Below are 17,522 nucleotides of genomic sequence, written 5' to 3'. Positions count from 1 at the left end.
CAGTCAATGAAAGCTTCTACTTCAGTACACAGAAAAATGAAGGGTCAGATAAGACAGGGAATGGCGAGACAGACATGGCAAGTGTGGGCCAGATATGTATCTAAGAGGGAGTGGGAAGATGACAATGAGGGTTTTGTTCACCTGATGACTGGGTGAACAGACACCAGTATCATAAGCAGTGTGGGAAAGGAATTGGGCTGGTTCAGGACTTACTGAATGTGTTAAGTGAGTTGGTACTTGCCCAACAGAGATGCTCATCTTCAGTGAGAGTTGACTGATGACTTTGGGGAGAGAGTTAAGAGATGATATAAAGCAATGGGTAGCCCACACAGGGCTGGCACTCACAGCAAGGATAGGGACATTATTCTTAATGGAGCGGACAGTGGAGGAGACGAGAGAGGGCTTTGTTCAGTGAAGAAAAACCAGAAGATGGAGTCAGTGAAGAGGCCAGAGCTGTTGAGAAAACATTGGTGGGGATCTCAGAAGTCTGTGGTGTTCAGTGAAGACTGAGTTCATAGCAGCGTGTCTGTCTGTCCTTATCAAATGTTCAGAGTTGCTCAGGACAGTGGGGCTCAAGGGGGAAGTGCTAGGATAGCTGATGGAGACACCATGTTCACTTAGTGGCAGAGCTACAACGTTCAAGGAAGAAGAGGCAAGAAGATGTAGGCAACTTGTTTTAATGGTGTTTGAAGGAACAAAACCAGGAGATGGACAAGGCTGGGATCAGGTGTAAGGGCAAGCACATTTGTTCTCATCTTTTTAAAAAAATGACAGGCGAACATTTAGTAAAGGACTATTAAAGCTTACAGAATTGAAAAAGAGAAACTGAGGTAAGAAATGGGTGGAAGCCATGCAGCTGTGAAGGTCACACTCCATGTGGGTTGCAGCAGACATGACAGATAATCTCAACATTCAGATTCTTATGTGTATTATCCCATGAGCTTCATTAGTATGTATAAAATACCATATTAGCTTAATTTGTTTGACGTTAATATGAACAGTGGTAGATTGTTTCATCTATAGTATTTTAACCTAAGGCCTTTGCAAAATTGTGCAATTCATGAAAAAAATCATATAAACCATTCCATGTCTGGCAGTCCCATGACTATGGTGTGTAGCTTGATTTCCTCTGGGTCCTGTCAAGGTGAGCAGATCAGAAAGCTCAGGCTTGGTTCCACCCTTGTCACTCTTCTTTTGCCTTTTCCGTTTTCTTTTCTTTCTATTTGTCCTTCCACGTTGTCAAAGTTTTTACCTGATAGCTGCAAAACTTACCTTGCAAATTCGATAGCTCCAAAGGTGTTTGTGAGGTCCCCACCATGTTGGCGCGTCTCAGATGTGGCCTGGACCATATCCTCTTTGGTTTCGAAATCGTTCAAGTTAAATATAATTCTCGGGTCATTGGCATACTGAATTAATGCCACCTGGAAAAGAGCAAAAGTTTATGACTGCAATTAGCTTATAAACATCTCATACTTAACCAATATAATAAGAACTCAAGGTGAGTTTCAATGTGGGCCAATAGCTTAAAGGAACTCATTTTAATTCTGGGCTTGACAATTATTCCTCTTTCTGTGGAATGAGCTTTGTTCAAGGCCATGAGTGTGTGACAGGAGCATGACTACCAAGCAAGATAACCTGTTACAGTTTACACTTTTGGTTCAAAAGTAACTATAGATTCTTAAAGCACTTCCTTAGTGTATTTAATGCAAATGAATATTAGGCTCAGGTTTCTAACACAAATATTAAAACATATACAAATAAATAAGCTCTTTTGTTATCAATGGGTAGAACCTCGAAAACAGCTATAAGTAATCGGAGGTGGAGACTAGCACCTCATTAGTTGAGAGTAGTTATGTAACAGAGTCGGAGTTGAATTGAAGAGAACCTCACACACCCCTAAGTAATGTACTCTATTTGATTGATGGTGGTTGGAGTTCCCCTACTGTGGGTTTGAGCATTGTCAGAGCAAGGGTGTTGGATGCACATATGGGGCAAGGAACTTCTGACCTTTAGAGGATACAGCATCAGAAAAAAAACTTACTTGAGAGAGATAACAGAAAGATAAACTTCTGAGCAGGATGTTTGGGGGAGGAGCATAGTCTAATCCTTTGGCTTAAGAAACATACATATTTCTATCAATAAGCCTGTTCCTGAGCATTGAAAGTATTTTCCCAGCCTAGGAGATGTGTAACCAGGGAATAGGAATGAGGGGCAAGAGACTCTCTAAGAGACACAAGAGTCTCTGAGGTAAGGATATCAGGGCTGTCGCCCTTGATTGTTGAGTCCAGTTTGTAGCATTGCCTGGGAGGTGGTATGACAGCCTCGGGGTGAGGGGGGGGGGACATGAGAAACATACTGATCATCCTGTGCATCTTTCTTTAAGAGAAGATGTGCAAGCAATTCAAAACTGACTGATGATGTCAGCCGCATGTGATCCTCTGGATGCAGCCGAGGCCTGAGTGTCAGGAGAGGAGGGTTTATTACCTATGGGCTTGAGTGGAGAGACAACTCAGCTTCCTCTAGGCAAGGGGACAATAGAGGGTGGCAGGAAGATGAATCTGAGAAACGTCCTGAAAGCTGGCGACTGTCGAATCAGCTGTGACAGGTGTGATAACTGACTCATAGGCAGAAGAAACAGACAAGCGTGAAAGCTTTGTACTTCAGGAGATTTAAAAGCACTGTTCTCCAGAGACCAGTGTGATATGTAGTCTTCATAACTAGAAGGTTCTAGTGAAACTAGTGGAATTTCCATGGTCTCCGAAAGCAGTTTGCTCACTCCCCTGTCATAGAAAAGCAATGCCCTTTTAAAAAATAATACCTTAAAGGGAACCAGAAAAGTGAATTTTCAACTAAAGATATCTTCAAAGAATAAGGAAAACTGTTGCAATAGCTGTGACTAGGTGTGAGGTTTCAACCTATCAGATGCCAGCGAACTGCTCTCCGGGGATGCTGCTGCTCGGCCAGAAGGACCTATGAGTAGTAGATTGAGTCAGACACCGGAAAAAGAGAAGAGGATGGTGATGGTGATGGTGTTGTTGTTGTTGTTGTTGATGATGATGATGATGATGATGATGATGATAGTGAAGAAAAAAGCAACTCAAAATATCTAGGAATTACCCCTCACTGTTCTCTCTCCTTCCCTCCCCTACACTCTCCTTCCTTCTAGGTTTTGCTCTGTTGTCCAGGCCTGTTTCAGAATCTTGGGCTCCAGAAATGCTCCTGCCTTTATCTAGTGAGTAGCTGTTATTTTTTTTAAAGTGTGTACTATTTAGTCATGGGGATTATGAAACTTTTGTGCCTGAGTTTTAGGTCCATACATCAAGAAGATATAATAGCATCCAATTAGAGACTTCTGAAAACATATAAAACAGTTTCAAATCATTGAAAATACTTGCTCCTATGTTAAAATACAAAGCAAATTAGTCTAGATTATAAACTAAAGGCTATAAACTAATGTTAGAATTATGTTTACTAGATTATTGTTAAATTTCATACAATTCACATAATTCTTTTTACCAGAAAGGTGTAAATAAGAAGAATTCACTATTGGTCAAAATAGGTATTAAGAAAAAATATGTGTCCAATTTAAAAAGTTATATATATATATGCACATGTATGTGAGTTTATGTGCATCATGTATGCACAGGTGTCGGTGGAGGACAAAGGACCTTGAACCTCCTGGGACTGGTTCTGTAGTCTGGGAACTAAACCTGGTTCCTTTGCAAGAGCAGGATGTATTCTTAACCTCCAAGCCATCTCTCTATTCCCTTAAAATGTATTATTAATTACCTCATGGGTTAAAAAATTTAAAAAAGCAGCTTTGAAAGAGACTTAAATGCTATACACTATTTTTAATGCCTCTGTCAAATATAAAACTATAAAATTAACAACATTGAACCAAGTCATATAGGTAGAATACTGACCTTAGAAATATATAGTTCAATTAATTTTCCAGGTTACCATTACATTCATTTAATATGAATATTTTGACAAATGAAAATTTAAAACTTCATATCTAACATTATTTTCTCCGAAAGCAAGCTGTGAGCTTGTTTGTTTGTTTGTTTGTTTTTGATGTCCTTACCTGTGTCTTTTTAGGCCCTATATGCAGGCCTTTCACAAACTTTACCAAAAAATTCTTTACTGCTTCCCAGGGATAAATACTGTTTGATTCATCACATACAACTACAACATCTACGAGGGAAGGGCAAGCTGTGCAGAAAGAGATGACAAAAACACATTTTTTTCAAAGATAAGTCAAATGTCACAATCACATAAACTTCAGACTCACAGAGAGGTTGGGTGGGCCTCCCCCTTTGACTGTAACCCCTCCCACTTTGATTGTAACTCCTCCCCCTTTGACTGTAATCTCTCCCCTTTGATTGTAGCCCCTCCCTCTTTGACTGTAACCCCTCCGTCTTTGACTCTAAGACATTGCTCAGATCTCTTTGACATTCATGACTTACCCTGAACTGCAGGTGAAAAGCTGGCCAAGAACTGCAAGTCTGGACTAACATCAGAACAGATCCCAGTTGCATAATACTGATTTCCACACTGATGTGCCCAGAGAGGACCACAGGTCTTCAAAGAAAGGAGAAAATAATATACACACAGGCAATGTAACTTTCTACCTCTACTTTTATGGAATTAAGGCACCATATTTTCCCAAGATTCACCAAACATATAAGTGTGTGTGTGTGTGTGTGTGTGTGTGTGTGTGTGTGTGTGCATTTGACCTGTATACATTTTTGTCTATTACTTTTGTGCCCAGTGCCTTGGAGGCCTGAAGACAATGTTGGGTGCTGGGAATTGGGCCCAGGTCCTCTGGAAGGGCAGCCAGTGATCTTCACTGATGAGACATCTCTCTAGCACCTGATTTGCCAACTGTTAAAACTAGTGAGTCAAAAATGCATTTGAATGACTGGAGAGATGACTCAGTGGTTAAGAGCGCTGGCTGTCTTTCTAGAGGACCTAGCTTCAATTCCCATTCCCCACGTTGTAGCTCACAACCGTCTATAACTCCAGTCTTAGGACATCTGACACCTTCTTTTGGGTTCTATGGGCACTACTGGCATGCACCTGGTGAGCAGACATACACATTCTTGTGGTTGAAACAACAACAACAACAACAACAAAACCCTCTCCTCTCAAAAACATCTTCTTAAAATGCTTTTGAAGGAACATCCTCTGGGAAGGCTGAGAGCACAGGAGAGGGCATCAGCTGTGCTCCCACGTGATGGGACCATTGAGGGTAACTTTCAACGGACAGAGAGACCATGGGGTCCCTCACCAAACTACGTCTAGAAATGCCTCCCAGGGAGAGTGAACGCAGAGTGGGCATTTTGTCTCTTAGATATGTGGGTCTCACATGGCTCGTTTATAAAATGAAGGTGATCGTGCCGCTTTTGCTTGTAAGCTTGTTGTGATTATCGATGTTCGAAGACCATAATCATAAAATACTCAGAAGTCAGGAGAAGAGCAAGTGCTGTGCCCGCACGTCACCACACTTGTTTGAGCATCAAGTGTCCTCTTGTCCACTCGGTTTTTAACAGGAATCCAAACCCCAGCAACCTCTAAGGACAAACAGATCCTCAAGCCTGCCTGAGCTGTGTATAGACAGCATGGCAAACAAAGAACACACTTCTTGCATTCAGGGGTGGGCCACTGTGTCCCTGCTCACCCAGTGTTTCAAAACCATTTCCCCCTGAGATTATAAAGGCAAACTTTGAGTAAAACCCTGTGCTTGTAAAGTCTATTAACACACTAAACAACACCAGTGAGGTTGTGCACTGCTGCCTTTTAGCCTTGCTATCAGCTATTTCTTCACTTTGAGCTCCAAGGTCCCTTATTTCCACTTTCTATTTATTTATTAAGCTAGCAAAGGTGGCTGGTATTTATTTCCTTGCTCAAAGCGTACCTATTCTAACTCAACCTCGCCATAAAGACAGCACCAATTCTCTCCTCGGCAGCTCTCTGATAAATGAGATCTGCTGGTTCAGTCATGACTCAAGCACATGGGAGACATTAATATTAAGTTTTCTGGATGAAACGAGGGAGCTTAGAGAGACAGAGTCAGAGAAGGGATAGGTCAAGTCTAAGGATGCTATAAGCTACCTGAAGAATTCTACATGACTAAAACAGTGATCATAGAGCACTGAACTTATTAAAACTGAATAGAGGTGCATGGAAGTCATTGGAAAAACAAAAGGGATTTGTGTGACCCGTTTTAACTGTTAGTGGCTTCCTCCTAGCTGCTGTGCTCATATTTCGTGATCAGTGAGCAAGCCTGGTTTTCCTCCCATAAAACCAGAACAGTTTGCCAATCAGAAAAAAGTCATTGTTGCTTCTGGCTAGTACACACACACACACACACACACACACACACACACACACTCACTCACTCACAATAACAATCTTTGATGGCCATGTCTGCACCTTCAGTTGTTTTATCACCACAGAAAATAGCTCATCAAGTGTTAGAGCATTGAGGTTCTTTTTCAGAAGAATTGGAAAAGAGCATTTAAGAAGCTGAAGTTACAATATGCCAATTGCTGATGCCAGAACATTCTTGCTTTCAGCCCAGAACTTAAGAAGGTTCAGAAATATGTGATGAGCGCCAGTCTTTTCCACATTATTCTTCAGAGGAGCTCAAGACTCTGACCTTTTGAATGTTTAAAGAAAGTCTGGTCTCTCCTCTCAGATCCCTCCCAGGGACTACTAATTCTCTTATAGATTCTTTTTACATCCAGAATTAAGATCAAACAATTTAAAGTACAGCTATAGTCCGTAATTTTCAAGATATTCTTCTGACCTAGGCAGCTGCAAAAATAAACAAAAACCATGAAATCAACCCTATTATAAAGATCGCCAAGGATATTTAACTAAGTACAGAGACTCCTTTCCATAGTCATTTATGCCCTGATAGGACAGACATGATAACCAGTATTTCATTTGCTTAGTGGTAATTAGGTTGTAAGAATGTAAATATATGTTATTCTAAATGGAAATGATATTAGCTACATTTTTTAAAATCCAGTTTTAAAAAAGCAAGACTTCAGGTTAGCCTGTCAGTAGCACAGACAAACTAGGCTTTTGAAGAGCTGTCAAATCTTCCTAATACTGTGACCCTTTAATACAGTTCCTCCCAACCATAAAACTGTTTTTGTTGCTAAAACTGTAATTTTGCTGCTATTATAAATTACAATGTAAATATCTGATATGCAGGATATCTGATATGTGACTTCTGTGAAAAGAGTTGTTCAACCTTTAAGGGGTCACAACCCCACAGTTTGAGAACCTCTGAACTAAAATATTCTTATATGAGCCAGAGGAAATTTAAAATATGATTTTTTTTTTAACTGATATTCTAACTTTGGGGGCTTGGCATGTGATTTTTTTCACTTTTTATATAGTCAAATATTTTAAATAATTTCCTATATTAAATCTAAGCTCAGAAATTCTTCCCTTTAGAAAATTTCCTTTCATAACACATTAGGAAATAAGTGAGAGGACCCGCAGATGTATGACATGAGAGACAGTTTCTCACTTCACATAGGATCAGCTTAGCCAGAGCTTTGCTTTGAGCCCTGCCGGTGGAACCGAAGGGCCTCGCACATGCTCCTTGAGGAAGCAAAAACAAGCTGCGAGGTTTTGATGGTTTCCACACCTACTCAGCACGCTTTCCAAGGGCTAAAGACTTCTTACTCTTCCCATTTCATTCAAAACATTCATCGTTTTCGCGAATAATCAAGAAGGCTCTATGCAAATACTGTTGTTTTTCCTTGGATGTCCAAATAGCATAGTTGGTCCAAAGGCAACCTTCAGTGATTAAATTTCCCGATTGTATTTGATAAGGAGGATGGCAGGAGGACACTGACCACAAATTCTCTCCTGAGGAGTGAGGATCTGAGAGGACAACACTCACTAGAAAGCCTCCGGTCCCCGGATTCCTGGTGAGGGTCAAGCCCAGGCTCATGTTGGTCTTTATCTCGGTAACATTTGAGATGCTTGATGAATCTTTTGGAGAGAAAGAGATGTTATAAAGTGTCAGATATTTACCATTTACTGAAGGCTATAATAAAGGATCCAGGCACACTCGGGGTTTTACACAGGTTGGAGTATAGTATAGCATATCCCGGAACAAGCATTATATAATGCAGGGTGGAGATGTGGATCCTTCAGCCATTCACGGCTCGCGCTGGTGTGTGAGGCCTTCAGGGCATTTAAATATGTATTTTTAAAAGAACAATGTTCTGATCAAGTAAAACCTACCTGAGGACACAGGTGTTTTGTCCTTTCCTCGTGGTTTTGTCTTTTGTTTTTTGTTTTTTTTAAATCAGGAAAACAAAAACAAAAACAAAAACAAAAACCTCTTAATGATCACCATTTGATAGACTCCGGCTCAAAGCAGTAGGAGAATTAAAAATAAAAATTAAAAAAATAAAGACTAGTCAGGTAAAATAATAAATCAATCTGCACCTCCAAACTAAGACACCAACTGCTACCTGACTATTTCCTCTCCTTTCTCCTTGGTATTCAATTTATTCCTGTTGTCTAGACTCAGGCAAGCCACAGCCACTTTCATTACTCCTTAGCTGGGTTGCTTCTCTCACTTCCTGGGGCAACAGCTCTAAGACTTGTCTTCTTTGACCTTCAATGGAACCCTCATCCTGTCAGTGTCCTGGAGAAGCTGCACACTGTGGTGCAGGCTCACACTCTTTGTGACCTTGGCTCCTCAGGACAATGAGGGTCACTGCTGGAACACTTCCCTCCCTGCTTCCTTTCTGTCTTAGGGAAGGAGACTTCTCTGAAGATTCGCTCTCCCAGGCGCCAGGGAAGCTGCTCTGGGCAGCTTAATGCTGCACTGTCCTTGGCTAATACCCATTTCCTTCTTGACACCATTTGATACTCTGTCTTTTCCTGGAAAGAGTTCTTAATCTTGCTGCCCAATAGAGCTGTTCTCCCACTTCCTGTATTATCTAACTTCTAGAAATGGCGGCCGGATCTCAATCCTCATACTCCTTTCTTTCTGAATTCTTTCTTCTTCTTCTGTTTTACCCCCTCACACCCCACTGGACTTAGAACTGTGTTAGTTACAGATGGTTTGGAAGAGTACAGAAAGAAAATAATGGAACTTCTATGTTTATGCTCTTATTTTTATGTAAACATCTTGTTACTAAGGCAATGTGCCAGGGCATGCGTTAGCTTAAAATTAAATATGTGTGTGTGTCTTCTAATCTCCCATGTTTTATTCAAAACACTCTATGACTGTTTTGCTCAATATCCAGCTACACATCAACACTGTTATTTTTCCTCTGCTATCTATACAATATAATTGACCCCAAAGCAAACTCCAATGTTGACATCTCCAGGTTTTCTTTGATAAGAGGAGTGGCGGAAAGACAGCAACCACAATTTCTCTCCAGAGAAATGTGGTTCTGAGAAGACACTTTACTGGAAAGCTGCTACCTACAATGGATTGAGATGATACAATAAAAATTGTGGTTAATTATTTTTCCCTGTAGAGCTGAAGATTAAACCCGGGCTCTCACATATTTTGGGATCTACCATTCCGTTATCTCCCCAATTGTTATAATAAAAATTCTGAATATCAGTTCCATATATGGCGGGTGTTTAGGACTCTGATTACCCACATCCCTTTTATGTCAACTGAAAACTTTTGCTTCACACTTCAGTCTCTAGCATTTGCTGTCACTGACCACATGACTCACTCCAAATATGCTTTTTAAGCACCTACTGTGAGCCAGATATGGTGTTACAAATTTCTCATACAGAGATATACAAGGGCACTCCTGCTCTTTCTTTCTAACAGGGGTGTGCCTACACTTGTTCCCATGCACGTATGTTTGTGTTTGTTCAAACGTATTGAAAAATTTGGATGCAATCTGGTGTCCATATGGTTAAATAAAGCACAAAGGCATAAAGCTATTTACATTTCTTAAGACAAAAATCAGGATCTGTTTTGGTTTTTATTGTCTGAGTTTATGACAAACGATATTTTGCTATTTATAAAGAATCCCGTTGCTAAGTACAACTCACTTTGCAGATTCAGCTTTTCACAGGTGGCAGTGGGTAGGTCCACAGGGCACTTGTACACATCTCCCATTCGGTTCTCAGGGAAGCCACTCCACGGTGAACCAACCAGTAGCCTAGAAGTAGGGTGTTCTAATGAGTCACAGCATGGTGTGGACGACTTATTAAAGAGAACTGGCAAAGCTTGGCAAGATTCATCCCATTTCATGTTAATCTTATATAAATTCATAGTTCATATGCATTCATTTAAAAGTTGACTTGCTTCCTGTCATCAAAGCTGACCAGGACACTTTATGAATGTCTGTGGTATGACTACTTTATAGAACACCCCTAGATGCCTCATTACAGCAGGCAGAGAAGCATAATGCATACCACAGTATGAGCCATACAAGAAATTTCAGGTTTTTACTAGTCAGTCATATTAATACAATAAAAGTGACAGGAAAAATTGATTTTAATAATGTATTTTTAACTTCACATGATACAAACCAACATACAGTCAGCATAAAAATATTCAATAAACTATCTTTAATTTCTCCCTTCAAAGTCTTTAAAATTCAGTGTATATTTTATATTGAGAACCCATATCAATGTGCAAGCAACATTTAAGGACCCACAGGGCTCATATGGCTACAGACTATGCTATGTATAGGCATACTGCTGGAGAATGACATCATGTTCACTGACACCCAAGAGTGACAACTGACATTTTTAGAGTACTTTTTATGCTTTTAGTGCTGCCACAGGCTATGTCATTTAAGCAGCAGGTGAGTTATCAGGGTGGCTTTATAGAGAGGATACTTAGCAGAAATATTGAAAACATGCATCTTGCAGATCTCCTTACTGAGATCAATAGTGGGTGTGTATCTCAAATACAGGATGAGTCTGGTATTCACATCCTTCCTCGGGTCAGTTTCGTTTCCTTCTAGAGCCTTTGCTTCTTCTTCCAACCCAAAGACTCATTAGGTGTTTATGGTCATAGGGTAGTGAACAGAAAGAGACCATGTGCTGTTCAATCATTTTTCTCTTATGCATGTGTGTTCATATGTGTGCAGATGCATGCATATGTGCACGTGAGTGTGCATGTGGAGACCAGAGGATGGCCAGTTTTGAGACAAGGTCTCTTATTGGCAAGGAGCCCCTCAGTGAGGCTATGCTGGCTGAGGGAGGCCAGGGAGGCCTATGTATTCACATTCTCTGCCTTCCTAGCACTGGTAACAAATGGGTTGCCATGGCGAGCATTTTTGCATGGGAGCTGGGACTCAAGGCAATGAGAGAAACATGTTACCAACTTAGCTGTTGCCCAACCCCACCAGCTTGATCTTCAGAGGTCACAGAAGGTTATTGATTGCGCAGCATCCAGTTGCTAAGGAAGTGCATTTGTTTTATCATCAGTTGAGAAGATTATCTATGAAATGTTCCATGCCTCTTCTCTGCTAAGTATTCCTCACTATCAATTACACTTGTGCTCCAAGCTAACGTAATGTACTAGATAAAAGAAAAGTCTAAGGCAGATTACTGTCTACGAAACCCAGCATACCTGTTTAACATACGTAGCCAGCAAAACAATTACATGAGAGGGATGAAAGACAAGAATTAATCTCTTCTGTGAAACAAATGTGAAAATGGTCAAAGGATGCAAAAATAGACAGGAAGGATGAAACAGTTTGTAGTAAAATCATTCTTAGAGAGCATTCTGAGTATTTTAATTCAATTATGTCTTATTAAGGTCACAACTGAAATTTTTTTGTCCACTCATAAACAGATAATTTAGTATCACTTATTAAAATGTTACTGGTACTCAATGTTTCAGTCATATTAAGCACATAGATTAAGGTACTTGAACAGTCAGAAATCTGCATTATGGGTCTAATGTTGTTCCCATATTCACTTTAATGGTGGGGACTGCAGGGAGCATTTGACATGCATGTTTGAGCATATCTTGTGTTCCTCATGACCACTCAGAGGGAATTAGGAATCTCCTTTGTGAAAACTGTCTCACAATGGCTCAGCCTTCTCCATCTCTAGTAGCCTCTAGTATTCCCTTACAGGGGGTCCACATGCCATTCTTCTAATTTGGGTACACAGACATATCTTAAGGAAGCAGGTAATATGGCCTCTAATTTCCTGTCTAGCTCTATCTCATCCCTGTATTTTCCTGGGATTGAAGAGTCCAGTCTTATGGAACTCAGTTCTCCAGACCAGAGTCTCTTCTGCATCCAGACCTTCATATATGTGACACCAGTCCAGCAAAGGCAGGTTCTACTAATCAGCTACATAGCCTGGTGGTTCATCCTCCTCCTCTCCAAACTCTGAGGACGAAACCCTCCAGTATATGAAGGTTGATGAAAAGATTCTGTGCTTGAAGATCTAAATATTTCTTAAACAAATTAATGGAAAAAATAAGAATTTTAATTATTGATCAGAAGAACTGTCTTGGAAAGGTTAATTAATGGTCTATAATTATCTTTTAGTCAAAGAACATATTTTTCTTGTCTAAGTAAAGGTACAATTAAAGATCTTTTATATACATATACACACACACATATATACATATATACATACATATACATATATATAAATGTGTATGTGTGTAGATAGATACAATATATGTGTGTATATATATTCTATATACATATATATGATATATACACACATATATAATATATATACACATATGTTATATGTGTATATATATATATATATATATATATATATATATATATATCTATATCTCCAGAGCCAAGAGAAAGGAATACATTGTGACTGTTCTGTCAGCTATTTCTGATTCAGCATCTACATCCTACTGTATATTAAAATTCTACTTGTAAAAGCATATACATAGTGTTTTAAATCTAGTATTTGAAAATTTCACGCACATGTACAATGTGTGCCTTTACAATATGTCTTGATCTTAACCACCTCCCACTCACTCCCAAGCCAACGCCCTTATTCCCAGTCCATCCTCTCAACTTCCCTTTTCAAATAACCTACTGAGTCCAATTAGACCTACCCATAAGTACATGGGGGTAGGATCCTTCACTTAGGTTTTGACAAACCTACCAGTAGCCACACCCCTGAAGAATATACGTTTACTTCCCCAACAGCTGTCAGTTTCCCATAACTCTTGACCAAGGCATGAGTTGTCATCTGCCCTTTCTCCATCTATGATGGACGGTTGACTGCCTTGATCTTGTGCAGATAACATGGAGATAGAACACAGCTGCTGGGAGTTGATGTGATCAATAACCATGCAACCCAAGAAGTCGTCATTTCCCAGCTGAACTTCCCCTCCAGTGACTGTTACGTTCCATTGCCTCCTCCCCATTCTCCATGGTTTCTTGAGCCTTAGATAGTGAGAAGCTGATATGGATGACCCATGCAAAGCTCAGCGCTCAGTGGGACTTACACTTGGCACTTTCACAAGTCATGAGTCTCCGTCCAAAATGAAGCTTCCTTGCTCAAGGTTTAAAGCACAAAGAGGACGTCACCCTGGTTAATCTTCAGAGTCACACTTGATTGGACTTAGAATCACTGTGGATTCACACCTCTCGCTTTGTCTGCACAGGTTATTTCCCAGAAGGTTGGCTTGAAAAAGGAAGACCCACCCTAAATGTGGGCAGCGTAACCCATACCTAGGGACTTTGATCCCACAGAAAGGAGAAACATAGGTGAGTTCTAGCAGTCATGACTCTCTGCTTCTTGACCATAGGTGAAATGGGACAAGTTGCCTCTTGTTCCTGTCCCCATGCCTTCTTCCCACTGTGAACTAAAGTGAACCATTGTTCCTTAAAATATTCTTGCCAGGGTCACAATGTGGAGAACAGTAACTGCTAGAAATATCTAAAGATATGGGTCATAGAATGTGTGCCTCTGGACTTCGGCATTCTGGGAACTCCTGTTAATTCTAGTAAATATTATAGTTTAGAGTGGGTGTAAGGTTTCCCAAAAGTTTTCTTACTTGATCTGCAAAACAAATCTGAGATTACACAATTGTCATCTTATAAATGGAAGCACCAAGACAGAGATATGAGCAAGTCACTCCTTATCAAATGGCTGGCCAGTGTCAACTGTGACCTTTTTGAAGGCATGGCTTTTACTCTTCAGGGAATCCTCTTTCTTCTTCAGTGCAGGAGGCAATGCAACAGTCAGTGGAGTGGGGAGTTCAGCTGGGAAGTGATGACTTCTTGGATTGCTTGGTTTTGAATACATCAACTTCCAGCACCGTGTTCTGTTTGTTCTGTTTGTTTTGTTTTGTTTTTTCGAGACAGGGTTTCTCTGTGTAGCCCTGGCTGTCCTGGCACTCACTCTGTAGACCAGGCTGGCCTCGAACTCAGAAATCCGCCTGCCTCTGCCTCTCAAGTGCTGGGATTAAAGGTGTGCGCCACCACGCCCGGCTTCCAGCACTGTGTTCTATCACCACATGATCTGCACAAGATCAAGGCAGTCAACAGTCCATCATACATGAAGAAAGGGCACATGAAAACCCAGGACAAGGCTGGGAAAACCCTGTTAAGAGATGATGTAAGTTCTACAAATCAGATTGAGTAGAAACTGGAAGCAGAGGGCCAGCTCACACTTACTGGGACTGGGTGATGACTGTGTTGTATTAAAGGGAGCCAGGATTCTGACACCTGATGTGGTCATCCCTGTGGAGCACATGCAGACAGCAGGGGGGAGGCCATGCTGTTTGCAATGACTGTCCAGGACAGAGGATGACCAGTAAATACCAGATTGAATCATACAGGTGACTTCTATTAATTTATGTTTCTACACCTCTTTGCCAAAGCCTATGAGAGATAGACTGAGAAGTTAAAATTTAGCATTACTGAGCTAAAGTATTCTGTTTCTCAGAGACATGGCACCAGCTCTGTGCTTATCTCCATGAGAAGAAATAAGAGGAATTCACTGCTTCCTGTCCCACTGGGAACCTTGATGGGCAGCTCGCTCACCTCTCCTAAGAATTCATAATTAGTTACCCTTGAAATTAGAGAGGACTTAAGATGTCATTGTTATCATTGCTACTGGAAAGGTGGCTCTTCTAAGGCAAGCAGACACAAAGAAGGAGAGGCATACTCTCCTTCTATGTGTCCCACTCAATAAGGAGTACGTAAAAGCACTAAAAGGTTTGGAAAAACCCATAAGCTTATTTTCTTCATCTTTTCTCTTAAAATCCTAACACACAACAGGAGAAAACAATGAGAAACCTCCCATTTGAGGGACACTTGACAAAACACACAGACTCATTCTATAAATATTATAGCACATCAGGTATCCACCTCCAGGCCAACAATCCCAGGGAAACTTCTAGACCACTGCCACGGCCTTTACTGGTAACATTTTCCCTCTCTGCAGCAGACACCTCCTCACACCAACGGGTTTTCATGGAATCCTGTTCCTGACAGCTCACCCTCACGAGAGGAAGCTGTGAAGTCACCAGAGGCCACTCCTAGGGAATCATGACCTTACACTAACCAGAAAGGAAGTTAAGGAGACTGTCACAGTCAATGGTAAACTGTTATGTACATATAGCTGTAACAGGGAGAGGTTCACCAGGACAATTGCTCCAAAGGGAGGGATGCCTTCCACAGGTGAGAAAGCGATGTTGAAACATGACAGGAGTTCTTTGTAGCTATAGATTTCATTCACTCTCAATAAGAAAAATAAAGTTGTGTGAATAGCCACGAGTGCTGATTATCCAAACGTCACAAAAGCCATGATATAAACTTCTCCTTCCCTACAGTGAAACTGGGAATTCTTCCAAGACTATCTTAACTAACACTTACTGTTCAATTATCTTGTGGGAAAATAGTGATTATGCAGACTCCCAAAACGTAGCCAATTTGCCCACCTCCAGTGGAATTCAAAGTGCTTTGTTTAGTTAGTAAACAGTATTTATGGTGGTGTAGGTCAGACAATTTTAAACCCACAATCCAGGAGTGCTAAAAATACCCATCTTTGGTCTCTGAATCTCTATGCTCTCCGGGCTTTCTTCAAAAACAGTAGGGGATTTTTTAGCGATTGACAGTAGACATGCAGTTAAAACAACATAGTATCAAGAAGTGTTTAATGAATGCATATGGAATGGACATGTCCCACAACTCCATGAATCACCATTCTCATGTAAACTGTGTGCCCTGGCCTTGTACAGTAGACCACCTGGAAGGAAGGTTGTGTATGGTGACAAGACCTACTTTGTTAGTTAGGGGTACTATTGTTGTGATATCATACCATGACCAAAAGCAAGCTGGAAAGGGTTTATTTGGCTTCCACATCCACTTCCTCACAGGAGGAAGTCAGGACAGGAACTCACACAGGGCAGGAACCTAGAGGCAGGAGCTGATGCAGAGGCCATGGAGGGATGCTGCTTCCTGGTTTGCCCCACATTGCTTTCTCAGCCTACGTTCTTATAGAACCCAGGACCACCAGGCCAGGGATGGCCCTTCATATAATGAGCTGGGCCCTCCCCCATCCATAACTGATTAAGAGAATGCCCTACAGGTTTGCCTACAGCTTGATTTTAAGGAGGCATTTTCTGAGTTGAGGAGCTCTCCTCTGATGACTCTAGCATGTGTCAAGTTGACATGAGACAAGCCTTTACACCTATGATGGACCATACTCTATTGTAGGATACCTTAGTGAATAAGTCGCTAAAGAAATACCAGCCTCGGATTTTATGTTCTAGGGAGAATATAGATAATAAATCTAGTAAGTGAACCAAAAGATGAGTGAAAGAGAGGTAGGGGTGTGAGGTGGAGTGTAAGAAATCTTTATTTGAATGGTTAGAGAAGGGGACGGACACACACACACACACACATACACGGTGATATTCAAGACTAAAAGAAAAACAGTCAGGAGATTGGAGATTGGTGAAAGAGTAGCCTGGGGGAGGTGAGGAAAACACAAGTTCAGGGGCTGAGGGAAATGGCAGGGGGTGGAATCAGTTTGGCAAGGGGACCTGATCACCGATAGAATTGTGTTCAATTAGAAAATCCCTGGCTTGTTTGTTTGTTTGTTTGTTTTTCTTTAAGTAAGAAAGGCCCCCGGGGTTGTTGAGTGAGTAATCATAATGTGATATATTTTGGGAACTGTGACAGAAGCTTCATCAAAATGTTTGTACTGGAGCCACGGGGAAGTAGGTCACGTGTTTGGAAGGAACTTGCAGTCTCCTAGGTAAAAGGGAGCAGAGGCTCATAAAGGCTCAGAGAACGGCAGGTGGTGAGCACTGGTCTTATTTAACGTAGTTTGTCAAGGTAGGGCCAGCAGGATTTCTTTAGGTTGGCTTTCACAGAAAAGTTAAACGGAGGAAGGACGAAAGAGGGGCAGAGGGACCAGAGGGAGGAGTAGGAGAACTAGGGATGACCCTACGAGCTGAGAAGTTAAGTACAATGAACATCATGAAGGATGCCGTCAGTAGAGGAGGATTCTACAATAAAGAAGAGCTCAATAACTGTGTGCAGACACCTTGA

The 17,522-nt window shown here is 41.1% G+C and overlaps 1 protein-coding gene across 1 annotated transcript in view; it reads right to left on the bottom strand.

Annotated features, from left to right (window-relative positions):
* Itga2 (integrin subunit alpha 2) overlaps nt 1-17,522 on the bottom strand; it is a 92,953-nt gene that overhangs the window by 40,807 nt on the left and 34,624 nt on the right. The window contains exons 3-7 of the mRNA XM_021180415.3: nt 10,060-10,169; nt 7,925-8,016; nt 4,467-4,581; nt 4,085-4,212; nt 1,273-1,421 (exon numbers count right to left, since the gene is read on the bottom strand). Coding sequence (XP_021036074.1) covers nt 1,273-1,421; nt 4,085-4,212; nt 4,467-4,581; nt 7,925-8,016; nt 10,060-10,169 — 594 coding nt within the window. The remainder of the gene's footprint in view (nt 1-1,272; nt 1,422-4,084; nt 4,213-4,466; nt 4,582-7,924; nt 8,017-10,059; nt 10,170-17,522) is intronic.

Source organism: Mus caroli, unplaced genomic scaffold (assembly GCF_978045245.1).
Source record: "Mus caroli unplaced genomic scaffold, Mus_caroli_1 scaffold_15, whole genome shotgun sequence".
Taxonomy (NCBI): Eukaryota; Metazoa; Chordata; class Mammalia; order Rodentia; family Muridae; genus Mus; species Mus caroli.
This window is presented reverse-complemented; position numbering and strand designations above follow the sequence as displayed.